At 37.9% G+C, this 16,155-nt stretch overlaps 1 protein-coding gene across 3 annotated transcripts in view; it reads right to left on the reverse strand.

The window, feature by feature from the left end:
• Positions 1 to 7,702: 7,702 nt before the first annotated feature.
• The window catches only part of cog1 (component of oligomeric golgi complex 1), a 58,578-nt gene continuing 50,125 nt past the window's right edge, over positions 7,703 to 16,155 (reverse strand). For 2 of the 3 annotated variants that reach the window (XM_051936232.1, XM_051936231.1), the window contains exon 14: positions 7,703 to 7,907. In XM_051936232.1, the coding sequence (XP_051792192.1) occupies positions 7,770 to 7,907 (138 nt within the window). In that variant the 3' untranslated portion in view covers positions 7,703 to 7,769. Of the gene's footprint in view, positions 7,908 to 11,606; positions 11,656 to 16,155 lie in introns of all 3 variants that reach the window. The other variant, XM_051936233.1, reaches the window with a different exon arrangement.

The raw sequence follows: 16,155 nt of genomic DNA on the forward strand, positions 1-16,155 counted from the left end.
ACCAGTTTCAGTATAACACATTTGCCACTATTCCATCTTTTGTATCATCTGAATATGTTAGTAGTATTTTAACCTTTTCTTATCTGCTACAAGACTTAGATATAGCAATATTATAAATATAACTAGGGGGGCAAGCCCCCCCGGCACCTAACCCCCTGTTGTGGCCAGTCTGCCACTCACGTTGTGAAAAGGGGGACTGAATGCACCCCAAGGAGATGCTGCCGCTCCTCTGAAACCCCCTCTTAAACGGTAATACAATGAGAAACAAAGTTGTTTTTTTTTACCTCCTCTTTGCTCGATCAACTGCTGGCTGTCCTACTCTTTGTCTTTTATTTCTGGCCCCGGGCGTGGTTAAATCTCTTGGCACTCTTGGTTAAGTCTCATCTAGCGTGACAGGAGTTCTTGATATTTTTTAGTTTCAAAACGGAATAAGAATCTGAAAATCTAACAACATCATGTTAAAGTTCGATAAATTCTGAAAAGAATGATACAAAACATTTATATGTAGGTTTTAAAATAAGGCCGATTTAAAGTATGACAAAAAAGGTCACATAAAATCGTTGCATTTTTAGGCTTAGGATTTTATATATACTAGGGGGCTCTGCCCCCTGCTCGCTTAGCTCGCCAACTCCTGTGTTTGGTTTACCGGATATACAATACAATTTATTTTCTGTATAGCCCAAAATCACACAAGAAGTGCCGCAATGGGCTTTAACAGGCCCTGCCTCTTCACAGCCCCCCAGCCTTGACCCTCTAAGAAGACCAGAAAAAACTCCCAAAAAAAACCCTTGTAGGGAAAAAATGGAAGAAACCTGTGGAAAGGCAGATCAAAGAGAGACCCCTTTCCAGATAGGTTGGGCGTGCAGTGGGTGTCAAAAAGAACAACAACAACATTTATTTATATAGCACATTTTCATACAAAAAGTAGCTCAAAGTGCTTTACATAATGAAGAAAAGAAAAATAAAAGATAAAATACAAAATTAAAATAAGATAACATTAGTTAACATAGAAAAGGAGTAAGGTCCGATGGCCAGGGTGGACAGAAAAAAAAAAAAAAAAAAACTCCAGATGGCTGGAGAAAAAAATAAAATCTGTAGGGGTTCCAGGCCACGAGACCACCCAGTCCCCTCTGGGCATTCTACCTAACATAAATGAAAGGATAGAGCCTTGTGGAACACCATATAGGATATCATGTGTCTTTGAATTATAATTACCACAACTAACAAAGAATTTTCTCCCTGCCAGGTAGGATTCAAACCAATTTAAGACACTGCCAGAGAGGCCCACCCATTGACTAAGGCGATTCTTAAGAATATTATGATCAATGGTGTCAAATGCAGCACTCAGATCTAAGAGGATGAGAACAGATAAATGGCCTCTGTCTGCATTTACTCGCAAGTCATTTACTACTTTAACGAGTGCAGTTTCTGTGCTGTGATTTGGTCAATACAATACAGTACAATACATAGAACAGAATAAATCCTCAATACAGTATAAAAATAAAAATTCTAGAAGTACGAAGTAGAATTTCACATTACATGATATCACATAATATGATTTGGATTTGTTTTAAGTCCTGGAGACCTCATTCATCAAGCTGCCTCCCCCATTTTGCCATTCCACATCTGAAATAGCGCTAATCCGATGAAAGGACCCCTCATTCCCACGTCCCCATTCATCAGGGATGACTTTACCTTAGGCAGGCAATCTACAATTTAAAGAGATTGTTATTTTCTTGTGAATTGTTACATATGCATTATTTTCACTTTATCTTTAAAAACTTTTGTAAAAACAATACTTGTTTCTTTATTTCCTGCCCCACGCGAGGTTACATCTCTTTCTTCCCAGACGTATAATACTGCTCGTGTTGTGAAGGGTGTTGCGGCTGAACGTATGCTAAGGATATGCCTTTGGATCATTTGCGGTCTTTTTGCTGCTTGCTAGCTTCCTCTTCTGCCTGTCGCATGTCGTTGTTTTAAGAGCTCGGAGCACATGATGCTTGCCTGCCAAAAGCAATCCAACAACTGCTAGCTTAGAGGTCTGTTGACTTGTTTTAAATGATGGCTCACTGCATGGTCTCGCGTGACGTTGTAAAAGCAATACCTGTCTTTTATTTCTGGCTGCAGGCGTGGTTGAATTCTTTCTTGCAGGATGTATAACGCTGCTCACGTTCGGTTGGGGTAGCTGCTGTCGCGCTGCCCTTCGATATTTTTAAAGCCTGTACAGCCGCTGTCCTTTTTGCTACGGCCCCGGGACGATCTCTTGGCACCAAGTCTCATGTTTACGGTCTCCTCGAGACGCACCGTGGCAAGTCTCCTTGGTCTCGCGGGTCTTTAAAATGTCTTTCGAGATTATCATGTATAGTAGCCTTGCATTTGCTTTCCATTCCAGGATTTTCTTTTATATACAGTATATAGATAGATAGATAGATAGATAGATAGATAGATAGATAGATAGATAGATAAAGGGTAATGGGAATACCATTAGTGCTTATATGTGCATGCAAAAAAAAATATAGGAAAATGTGTACAGGAAAAAAATTAGATTTTATGAAACCTGCTGTATGCACATTTCTATGCAACTTACCATTTATAAATCATAGTCATATTGTAAATTTGAATATAGGCATGCGCTTGAAACACCGCCCTCAAACATCCATATATGGAGTGTTCTAATCAACATCATACATATGTAATCACAATGCTGCAGAACTTCACTGGCTGGTAGGGTAGCCTCCCACCTGACACATTGAGACCCCCTCCACCTGTACTCAAGAGTATCAGGCTGTGGTCCATAATTGAGAGTGAAAGTTCATATGTGACATTATAGTGCCTCTCCTCTGCATTCTGGGGGTCAGGAAAAGACTTAAGGCGCTAGTGTCTGAGCAGGTAGCCACAGTTACCTAAAGTGAAGAGTACAGGCCATATGTAATACTGAAGGTTCAGCCAATTTACTTTACGAGCAAGATACCCACTATGTACAGCACCATGACGTCTACTAAAACTAAATCAGGGGCTGACCCGAAGCCATTGAAACATGATGTTTGACAGTCAATAACCAAAAAAGTTCTTAAGTGCAAATACACAGCATTGGCCCTCTTTAAAGGAATTAAAAAAAGTCTGTACATCATATTCATCCCTTTTCAGATGTAATAGGTTTGTAACACACATTCTAATAATAGCTCAGTGATATGACTTATACACATGTATGTGATGTGCAAAGAAAAGTGATGCGGTGTGAAGTGATGGATATTAGAGCTCAAGGGAGACCCTAATAGCTTCGAGATGCTCTGGCCGGGGAGATCGTTGCTTTGATGCAGCACATGGCACGGCCTAACAGTGAGGTGGCTATGATGAGTGATGTGGTGTGAAGTGCAGTACTCCATTTTCAGAAATAACTCTCCAAATTCCAAACTACTAACAGATTTGTAAGATGGCATCAGGGCTTGTGGTCAACCAATTATTACAATTCATTGCCTGTACCCCTCCCATGATAGTTCCTATTTGAATGAAAGGTACACACCCTGGAGTAGCAGTTAAAGAAAGTACCAGAAACTACCTAACATGACCCTTAAATGGCCCAAGATCCTGTGGTGGGAATGTTATAACAGTCCCATTTTCTAAAAAGCCTCTGGTTCCAACAAAATGCTTCTGCAGTGGGAAAGCACCTTTAGTCTCACTTGCAGATGTAAGATGGGGAGGGTTGGTGTTTGGAGGGGGAGCGAGAAGGTAAGCAAAGGGAAAGATAGCAAAGTATTATCTCTGTGGTTATTTTACTCCAAAGAAGTAAATGTCACTTTATGTGCTAGCTTACTAACCACAACACCCAGGCAATACACATTTATTTCACTGATATTTAAGATCACAAAATGTCCACTCAGTAGTAGCATATTTCTGATCAGTCATTGAAGTTTATAAGCTGGAATGTCAAAGGTCTCAATTATGACCTAAAGAGAGAGGAAAAAAAAAGTATTCTCCCATCTCACAGGTTTAAAGGCTAAGATTGTTTTTACAAGATGCTCACCTACCAAGTAAAGGCCAGTTTTGACTGAAAAGAGACTGGATCTACCAACTCTTTCACTCCAGCTATAAGAAGAAAACCAGTGTTGTGGAAATTAATCCATAAAACAATGACACTTATGGCAACAAGCAGTACAGTCTGGCACAGGGAAATGGGAAATTTTCAATTGATGTTCAATGCACAAATAAACACATTGCAAAATACATTTAATGATGAAATGTATTGTACAAGATATGCAATTGATGATGGTAATCAATATTCATTTTATGTTTTGAAGAAAACATCATGAAGGTGTTGTCCATTTCTCTGTACACATTCTGACAGCCTGTTGTGGAAATTCTGCATTGCTCGATGTAACATGTCAAGAGAAATGCCAGGGAGTTCCTCTTCAATCCTCCTTTTTAGTTCATCAATGGTTGCAGGACATGTGCGGTACACTTGGCTTTTAAGATGTCCCCACAGAAAAAAAAATCACAAACAGTGAGATCTGGGGATCTCGGAGGCCATTGAATGGCACCATTGCACGAAATGATGCGCCTTCCAAACAATCGTCGAATAGCTGCCATCAATTGTCAAGCAGTATGCAAAGTGGCTCCACCTGGCGACTTATTTTTTTTTTTTTAAGGCTGAACCCGTTTCTTCGAAATTAAGCACCCATGTTGTAATCGCATAAGTGGACGGGACACGATCATGACGTCCTAATTGGTAATGACGCCAAAATTCACTTTGCGTAGCAGTCACACTATCACCATTCTTATGGCTTTCACAGCAAAAGCTCGTTGCGCACCACTCCACTGCTCCATTATAACTAATGGGAAGATGTTCTAAATGAGGTTGCATTGGTCCCAAACAATTGCTGACACCCCCAGAATCACCAACAGCTCGTTCCAAAATTTCCCGTTTCCCTGCGCCACCTTGTATATCTGATCATGAAGGCGGCTGCATCGCAGTGTTGGTGGGGAACTTATTAAACTCCCAAATAATTCTCATAAAACATAATATGATTAATAGTATAATTCATAATATAATTCACCTAATATGGACAACAGAGAATTTATACAAAATGTATTTAAACTAATTCCTAATGTGATAAAATATTTGCATTTTAAAGCCAGACTTGGATAGGTCCTTAACTACAGAAATACATCTACTGAATCATACAGCAAAAATGGAAACATGTCAAAAATAAGGAACAGATAACCACCTCACTGGTGTGACAGATAATAAAAGTCATCATATGTCACTGATCCATCTTAACTGAAAAGACAAATGGCTGCGTGTCTGTGCATTTGTTCGTTGGCTATGTGTCTGTTACATGCCGTTTGGTAAGGGATTCATAAAAGCAGTAGTAATGTTTGTGATGAGCCATCTGTTGAAATGAAAAATGTAGTACACTATTACTACAAAATATATTCTAATAAATGGTCTACTGCAAACATTAATGCTGAAGTCTATGTTGATTACTTAGATTTCAACCCATCTTAAATGGGTAGCACAGCTATGTTGTATATTTAGACATGTTTAACACCTGTCGTCACTGACAAAACAAGAGTGACAAATGGGAAATCAAAACTCCAAGGATGGATTTTAGCAAAACTAAAAAGCTAGTCAGGGTGACACACAGGTTAGTATTGCTGCCTCACAGCCACCTTTTAGGAATTTTAGCCTGTTCTATACGCTATGCCCTGTTCAGTATGAACTTTCTCATGGATAATTGGACTTTCTGCCCACTTTCCAAGGTGTTAGAATGACTGGAGGTTTTCTTTTGATCCCGCATGACTCCGTCTGTATGCATGCATGTACAGTACATAATAGGCTGGCATTCCATTCAGGGCTGATGGACTGATTTATGTCCAAATGTGATGCCCTTGACCCTTTACTGGATTAAAAAATGAATAGATGAAAGGAAGTAATTTCAACCAAAACAATCACCGTTGCTTATCTACTCAAAAGCTGATGCTCAAAACAGTGGGGTTATTGGACTATGTCACAAAGAAATTTAGAAATTCTTGTCAATCTACAAGCACAATTTAAGAACATGTAGTGAAACTGGATGATCCAGAGAACAAATTTTGTGTTTAGTAATTCAAACTGGTGACAACCTGAAGTCCAACTAGACATAGTAACACTGAGAAAGAACAGCACGTACCTGATTCAAGGCAGCATCCTGGATCAATCAAAAGACACACACACACACACACACACACACACACACACACACACACACACACACACACACACACACACACTGTGCATACAAATTATTCACCTGTTATTGCTACCAACATTAAATAACAGCGAGTTCACTTTGGCTTTTCTGACACTGATCAATAGAAAAAAAAAAAATGTTACAACAGTGAAAACAGGCCTCCGCAAAGTGCTCTAAATTAGTTACAAATATAAAACACAAAATAATTAATCTCTTAAGCATTCACCCTCTACATGTTAGTATTACATACTGTAGATACTGGCAGCCATGACAGCCTCGAGTCTGTGTGCACAGGTCTCTCTCAGTTTTGCACATCACTGCTATTTGTCTCCATTCTTCTTTGTAAAACTGCTCAAGATCTGTCAGGTTGTATGGAGATTGTGAGAACACAGCCTTTTCCAAATCCATAAACAAATTCTCAATAGGATTGAGATCAAGACTCTGACCCAGCTGCTTCGGAACATTAACATTTTTGTTTTGAAGTCATTGCTGGTTAGTTTTGGCTGTATACTTGTGGTTTTCTCCCAAGGTGCAGTGTTTCTTGCAGACATCAGGTTTTCCTCCAGGATTTCTTCATATGCATTCATTTAATCCTCACAAGTCAGGCCAGACCTGCAGGAAAAAAGCATCCCCACAGCATGATGCTGCTACATCATATTTCACTGTGGGCATGGTGTGCTTTGATATTGTGCATTGTTTGGCTTAGGGGAAACATGGCATTTAGTCTGCTGACCATAAAGGTCAATGTTGGCCTCATCAGACCACAAAACCTTTTTCCAGATGAATGCAGTTTCCCACATGCCTTCAAGCAAAATCTAACATGTTTTTTTTATATATTTGCCATTCTCTTAATCACAGTCACTGAAGCCTGTGACTTCTTCAGAGGTCTTCTTTGTATACGATCACTCTGTTTTGAGGATGGCACGCTGTAGGTGGCTTTACTGCTGTGCCATACACTTTCCATTTCTTGATGACTGATTTAAAAGCTACTGCTAGGTGTTTATTGTGACTTAAAGCAGTGTCATAAAGCCATATTGGGCTGCACAGTGAAGTCATATTTAGTACCACTGCCCAACAGATTCATTCTCCTGGTTTTGAATTCTGCATCAGGTTGTTGCCTGGGTGGAGTTTGCACAGTTTGCCTACATCTTTGAGAGACTGCCTCTGGTCCTGCGCTGCTTATGGTGGACTGCTGCCATTTATCCAAACTGTGTCCGCCCTTGTGCTCAGTCATGCATAGATGAATTCCTGCCACTCACCACAGTCCTGAATTAGATGAGGTTACATTACTAAGATAGTTATTACTTTTTGCAGAAAAAAACACAACAAATGGACTGATGCATAAAAATCTATCAAAAACTCTTAGAAAGTGTTAAGTGTGAAAGCTAAAACATTTGTATTCTAAACACAGCACTATAATTTTAAGTTAAAATCGTGTTTTATCTAAAAATGAAGCAGAAAAATCTTGTAACTCACATATTATGTAAGTTTATTTCTTATAAACTCTGTACATTCACTAAAATGTCCCTTGTAAAAGAGTTACTTGGTCATGCTGGATAGCCAGCCAAGCTTAAACAAAGAGGATGTAGCAGGCTCTTCATCCTGGGATGCCAGCTGTCGGAACAGACTTCCTGGCCGAAATGAATCTTCTGTTGGTGGAACAGATAAAGGAACAGCCTGGAAGAAGAAACACAAGTAAAAAGGATTGGTAAAGATTTTATATTTACACACAAACAGCCTTCAAAGCTATCAGTAAAAAATAATAAAAACACAACTGTAAGGTCAATATTTAAAATAATGCAAATCTTAATTTCAGTTATTGTGATATACTATTTAATAATGAATATTACCATGGAAATGGAAGTGTGCTGTGTAGCACTGAATTGAGTTTAATCTAATCAGCAACTATGCATGAAAGTGGCACACAAACAACAATTAAAAAATGTGTGGTAAAGTAGTGCCACCTATGGGCAATGTATGGGCACCGCTCACTTCAAATTAAAATGATTTTATAATATTTATAATAAAATGAAGAAACAACAAAAAGTGGGAAAGCAATATATCTTAAACTGTCTAGGGCTTTTTACATTCTAAATGACTCAAAAGAAACATGGCTGAGAAGTAAAAGGATTTTATTAGCACTAAATGGTGTAAGCAAATCTGTGATTAATGCTCAAGTTAGAATATTTAAAACACATCGTATTAGATATATATGTGTATATGTGTGTGTTATATTATATATAGATATATACTGCTCAAAAAAATGAAAGGAACACTTTTTAATCAGTGTATAGCATCAAGTCAATGAAACCTCTGGGCTATTGATCTGGTCAGTTAAGTAGCAGAGGGGGTTGTTCATCAGTTTCAGCTGCTTTGGTGTTAATGAAATGAACAACAGGTGCACTAGAGGGGAAACAATTAGACCCCAAAACAGGAATGGTTTAACAGGTGGCGGCCACTGACATTTTTTCCCTCATCTGTTTTTTCAGTAGTTTTGCATTTGGTTACGGTCAGTGTCACTACTGGTAGCATGAAGCCATACCTGGACCCTACAAAGGTTGCACAGGTAGTTCAGCTTCTCCAGGATAGCACATCAATAAGTGCCATTGCCAGAAGGTTTGCTGTGTCTCCCAGCACAGCCTCAAGGGCATGAAGGAGATTCCAGGAGACAGGCAGTTACTCTAGGAGAGCTGGACAGGGCCGTAGAAGGTCCTTAACCCATCAGTAGGTAACAGGATGAGCACTGCCAGAGCCTACAAAATGACCTCTAGCAGGCCACTGGTGTGAACGTCTCTGACCAAACAATCAGAAACAGACTTCATGAGGGTGGCCAGAGGGCCTGATGTCCTCTAGTGGGCCCTGTGCTCACTGCCCGCCACCATGGAGCTCAACTGGCATTTGCCATCGCATACAAGAATTGGCAGGTCCACCACTGGCACCCTGTGCTTTTCACAGATGAGAGCAGGTTCACCCTGAGCACGTTAAAGGGTCTGGAGAAGCTGTGGAGAATGTTATGCTGCCTGTAATTTCATTCAGCATGACAGGTTTGGTGGTGGGTCAGTGATGGTCTGGGGAGGCATATCCATGGAAAGACGCACAGACCTCTACAGGCTAGACAACACTACCTTGACTGCCATTAGGAATCAGGATGAAATCCTTGGACCCATTGTCAGATCCTACGTTCGTGCAGTATGTCCTAGGTTCTTCCTGGTACATGACAATGCCTGGCCTCATGTGGCGAGAGTATGCAGGCAGTTCCTGGAGGATGAAGGAATTGATACCACTCACTGCCCCGGCACTTGCCTGACCTAAATCCAATAGAACACCTCTGGGACATTATGTTTTGGTCCATCCGACGCCGCCAGTTTGCACCTCAGACTGTCCAGGAGCTCAGTGAAGCCCTAGTCCACATCTGGGAGGAGACTCCCCAGGAAACCATCCGTCATCTCATTAGGAGCATGCTCATCAGCAATCCCCCCAACCACCATCCCCCAAAACTTTGTCAGGCATGCATACAAGCACGTGGGGCCTATACAAACTACTGAGTATGATTTTTCATTGGTGCAATTAAATTTTGGCAAAATGGCGCATCATTTTTTCACTTTGATTTTCAGGGTGTCTTTGAATTCAGCCCTCTGCAGGTTGATAATTTTAATTTCCATCAAACTAAGTGGCATTCTTTCATTCCTAACACGTTATCCAGTCCATATCAGTTTAGATATCCAGCATGATTTTTTTTCCCCCATTGAGACTTGATGCATTTTTAAAGTGTTCCTTTAATTTTTTTGAGCATATATAAAATAATATATATATATATATATATTTTTTTTACATCTTCTTGCGCCTTACAATCTTACACCAGTTTCTCAGACACATCGAAGTTTGTTGCAGAAGCACAGTGACCAATTTCTTTCGCCACTTCAACGACTTTTAGTTTAAAACCAGCTTCATATTTTCTTCTAATTGAGCGCTCCATCGTAGATAACGGATGCTCTTACGATAAAGGTGTATGAGGATGTGAGAAACAAAATATTACCGTGTGGTCAACTGGGCATAATACATAGAAGAAAAAGGCAGTGTGTTTCGTGGTTACTCTCTCAGGTGGATGTTAGCATATCATAATCTCCTGGACCAATACCGCAAGTTTTCTGCATTCGACTTATATGACCGATATTAAAAAATACCGGAAATTATACGGTAAAATCAAGCTCTGGCTTATAAACGGGAGAACTTAAACGTGAGCATATACAGTACATAAATACATACATATATATAAACCAAGATTTAATAACAAAACAAATGCATTGCATTATCATTTTCAGCACAGGTTTTCTATTACTACTTTACTAATGTATTTGAAAGAATGGCTGAATTTAAATGTAGCAGATGTTATTGAATAAAATTAATCAGGGGGAAAAAAAAAGTCAATAACTGGACTGAAACACACAAAGCCACACTATGGGACCTTGGCTGGATTTACTGGAACAATGTGTAATGTTACAAGTGATTAAACAATTTTTGGTTATCTCCTCATTTATAAGATATAAATAAAACAATCATTCAAGGTACATCAGAGTGATGAACAGAGAAGTCAGTAGAAAGTAAAAGTGAGGATATGCAGGATTTTTCTCTTATCTTCTGCTTTCATCTACTGACTGGTGTTAATTTCTACAGAAAAATAGGATGTCTCTCTTTTCATTTTAATTACTATTGTGACATAAAGTAACGTTTGCTGGAATTCATTATACTTTTTTCAAAATATCTTAGAATTTCTATGCAAGCTAATCTCTCATGAATCTCACTCTTTAGACAGTGTAAACAAGTCATGCAATTACTAAGACTGATGCATGGAATTAAAAGAGGAGGTCCTCCATTGAAGGTTTTTAAATGTATTCCATTTATCAATTAAAGAGCCATTCCCAAATTATTGTTAAGGGTATTAAAAAAGGTCCCATAGTATATGAAAAGCACACACATAACAAACATTTAGTCCAGTCCCCATTTAATCAGTTTCTATGTGCCAGTTTATTCCATGCCTGAACAGATATTTCACATTTTCCTCAAAAACGGAGATACAGTGCAAGCAGAAAGCCCCTTATTTGGTCCTCAGCAATGATTGTTGACACAGGTAGGCCTGTGCTTGGGAGCATTACGTTAGCTGACCATATATTACTAAAAAAACACCATGCCTGATTAAACACATCTCCTTGCATGTTATTTATTTTGCGTAAATGTATTAAAAAAAACAGTCACAAGAGAAAAAGCAGGCTGGAAGTAAAAAGGGTCTATATTGCTCCTAAAATGCAGAGGATTAATCAGTTGCCCATGCAGAGTTAAGTGAAAAAGCACACACAACAAATAAGGTGATTGAAATACCGAGGGACATCTTGAGGATTCACATGAATATGTCTTGGGCAATCCAGAACTGGATATTTAACAAAAAAAAGAAAAAAGCATTGAGTTGAAACACCTGATGCTGCAAATGTACAATAGGTTAAGACATGCAATGTGTTACTTGGTTTTCATTTCAGTAGTAATAAAATCTGAGCATGCAATGTCAAGATGGCTTCCTCATTCTTTAACACCATGCAAGGATTACACAGACTGAAATAACTGCTGAAACTGATCATGAAGACAACTTATACAAATAAAATAGAGCCTATTTTGTGTGTGCTAAGGTTTAACACTTGTAAGCCGTTTGTCACTTGTTGAAACTGTGCAAAATATGTGAAGCTGCCATTGACCTCGAAAATTTTTATTGAGGAAACATTTCATTGCTGCATTGAGTAAAGTGAGTAAACAAAAACTGAACAGCACATCAATCTAATGCAGGCTGCACTCATAAAACCAGACACACTGTCCCAACAAGTACAATTTTGTTTTCAAATTAAAATAAAAACAGAATTTTGCAGTGGCACTTTCAACACAAGTAACTAGTTTAGCTAAACACTTCACTGACCGCTTCTAAACAACAGTTAGAGCTAAGTGACCATCATACAGACTCAGATCGGTGTGCTGTCTTTAGGAGCAACGCTTTACTTGTAGAAAAACACCTGCATTAACCAGTATCTATACTAATTAATAAAAGGCAAAGCCCTCACTTATACTAATTAATAAAAGGCAAAGTCCTCACTGACTCACTGACTGACTGACTCACTCATCACTAATTGTCCAACTTCCCGTGTAGGTGGAAGGCTGAAATTTGGCAGGCTGATTCCTTACAGCTTACTTACAAAAGTTAGGCAGGTTTCATTTCGAAATTCAACGCGTAATGGTCATAACTGGAACCTCTTTTTTCACAATATACTGTAATGGACGGCAGCTCGATGGCCGTGGGAGGCGGAGTTGAGTGTCACGTCATCACGCCTCCCACGTAATCACGTGAAAAGACTGTGAACGCAGTAGGGAGAAATGAAGGAAGAGCCACAAACAGCGAAGAACAAAAAATTCATTAAACAATTGAGAAGGGAGCGAAACAATAAGAAGCGAGCGAGTGAAGCATACAAGCATCTTCATAAGGGAAACAAAGCACGGTGTAAAACGTAAGTTTAAATTAAGTTTATAGAAACGCTCCCACTGCGGATTGCAATAACATATTCGCGAGATAAAAGTTTAATGAGAAGACACGAGGTATAAACGAACCACACGCCGTAGCGCAACGTTAGGGTCTTCACCTCTGCCGCTGACGTTCGAGATTCGATTCCCGAAAGGGGATGCAATGAGTGTGTACGCATGAAGAGCACAGAATTAGGGCGAAACACGTGTCGCGTACTCTTTGCATAATTTGAAAGTAAACAATTTCAACCATTCTATGATCTGCTTCTGGGAACTGAAAGACGGCACATGGCGGACGTAAGGCGACTTGCTGACCAACCACAAGCGTAACCTGACAGGTAACCACCCATACAATCAGATTGTGATTCAGAAAACGAATGCCATGAATGTAATTACCACGATCTACATACTGTCAAATAAACGAAACACACGCCGTAGCGCGACAGCTGTGAAAAGGGAGGTTCACAAAAAAACAGATCCTTAACAAATTGTTAATGGTATATTTTCGATCAGTTTAAAAAGGTTTTCTTTTCTTCTTAATAAAAAATTAAAAGCAGTACTTCGCCGCAACGAAGCTCGAGAATTTGGCTATATATATCTGCATCTCGCAATTAAAAGAGGGCACGTGGCGGATGTTAGACGACTTGATGACCAAGCATAAGCGTTACCTGCCAGGTAACCACCCATACAATCAGATTGTGATTCAGACTAGGAATACAATGAATGTAATTACCCCGATCTACATACAAGGCGAAAGTCTTGCAACATTCAAAGATGATGGTTTGGGATAAGTACACCATGGAACATAAAAGAGCTTATGAAGCCTTGAACCGAAAAAAGCAAGATCTCAGAGATCGTAAAAAAAAAAAAATAGGAGGTAATGTCATTTTACTCGCTGTAGATTTTAGTCAAACATTACCAGTTATTCCACGAGGGAGACCAGCAGATGAACTCAACGCGTGTTTAAAATCCATGCTTCTCCCACGGTCGGTTATATGTCGCGTGTTCTCGGGTAGGTACACCAAAAAATGTATACATTTAAGCATGTAATGGGCAAACAAAAAATGAGGTATACCCGAAGGCACTGCAGTAGTACTCAATGTAACTTTACTTCTTAAATGTTAATGTTTTACTGTTTAATAATTTATAAGCTTCTTATATGTTGTTCAAATTCTTTTATCAAAATACCAGTGACAGCGCAATGCACGATAACATGGAGTGAATACACCATACGCATCCGCCCACGGCCGCCATGGTGTGCGCAGATAGCAGTTGATTCTACAATAAAATAAAATAAAGATAAAAAGAGTAATAGAATCATCACCCATAAAGCGGATAGTAGACGTGACGTACTATATGTGTACCAGATTTCAAGTCAATAGGTGAAACAGTTTGCGAGCTATAGGTGATTTAAAATCCTGGACAGACAAACGAATAGCCACGGTAGCAAATTATAGAAGAAGATTTTACTGTTTAATAATTTATACGCTTCTTATATGTTGTTCAAATTCTTTTATCAAAATACCACTGACAGCGCAATGCACGATAACATGGAGTGAATACACCATACGCATCCGCCCACGGCCGCCCTGGTGTGCGCAGATAGGAGTTGATTCTACAATAAAATAAAATAAAGATAAAAAGAGTAATAGAATCATCACCCATAAAGCGGATAGTAGACGTGACGTACTATATGTGTACCAGATTTCAAGTCAATAGGTGAAACAGTTTGCGAGCTACAGGTGATTTAAAATCCTGGATAGACAAACGAATAGCCACGGTAGCAAATTATAGAAGAAGATTTTACTGTTTAATAATTTATATTTATATGAAATGTGCTCCTTATATATTACTTCATATTCTCATATGATAATGATGTTAATGTTGTTTATATTGATTTCTATGTTATTGTAAGTGCATGTATGTGTGTATATATATATATATGTGTATATGTATATATATATATATATATATATATATATATATAATATATGTGTGTGTATATATATATATATATATATGTGTATATGTATATATATATGTGTATATTATATGTATATATATGTGTATATTTTATATATATATATATATATATATATATATATATATATAAAATATATGTGTTTATATATATATATATATAAATAAATAATATATGTGTATATGTATGTATATATATATATATATATATATATATATATATAAATAATATATGTATATGTATATATGTATATATATATATATATATATATATATATATATATATATAATAATATATGTGTGTATATATATATATATAAATAATATATATATAAATAATATATGTGTATATGTATATGTATATATATATATATATATATATATATATATATATATATATATATATATATATATGACAACAACACTAATTACAATGACAACACAATTACATTGACAATCATGTTACGTTATTTTTAAAATGTTTCCTTTACTTTTTCATAACCTCTTTAACACACTACTTCTCCGCTGCGAAGCGCGGGTATTTTGCTAGTTGATAATATAAACATCTTTACAAGTTTACATTTTTGCCATGTGATAATTAGTGACTACACATGCAGACTGTTTTTCCTTTAGAAAATCTAAATTTAATCCAGCTCATTGTTTCAGGGAGTCACAGCAGTGTAAAGTTTAGTTGGCATGGCAGGTGAAGGAGGAGTTGGTAAAGAGAGATGAGCCATTACTTAAGAGCCTAATGAACTGTCAAGGCAGAGGACATCAATGTAAGGAAGGGAAGGAGAGAGAAAAAAACAAAAACAGACCTGAATATACTGTGAGTTGAAAGAAGGAGCAACGAAAGAACAAACACAGGAAAGCAAAAGAAACCCAGCAGTCTCGACTACGCTTAGCTTAATTTTTACTACTTGCCTTCAAATTTACTACTCATTTTTCTGCTCTTTTTATTGCAGCAAACATGAAATTGCAGAGTGTTCTTTGGCATATAATGCATTTTGTGTACATATGCCAACTCCAAAAATATAATAAATGCAGTTTTAAATTACTTAATTGTACTGCTAACGTAAACACTGATATTAAAATATGTTCACTTAAGAACTGAATTCACATGGCAGTTTTCTTTGATGTCCAAGTGCTTGTTAAAATATTTTTGCAAACCAGCAAATCTGCTCAACACTCCCCGTAATATAAAAACTATTCACTTCCTTAGACAATGTCAGCAGGGAAGGTAAAAGTGCTTTATCTAACAGGAAATGTCAGAATGTAATTACTGTGTTTCATATCATCTCGTACCCATTTTCACCAGTGTCCACAGACTTAAACAGTTCTTCAAACATCCATCTTCTTTATATAGAAGAGGACTGTGGGGCAGCTGAAG

The sequence above is a fragment of the Erpetoichthys calabaricus genome, chromosome 14, assembly GCF_900747795.2.
Source record: "Erpetoichthys calabaricus chromosome 14, fErpCal1.3, whole genome shotgun sequence".
Lineage (NCBI taxonomy): Eukaryota > Metazoa > Chordata > Cladistia > Polypteriformes > Polypteridae > Erpetoichthys > Erpetoichthys calabaricus.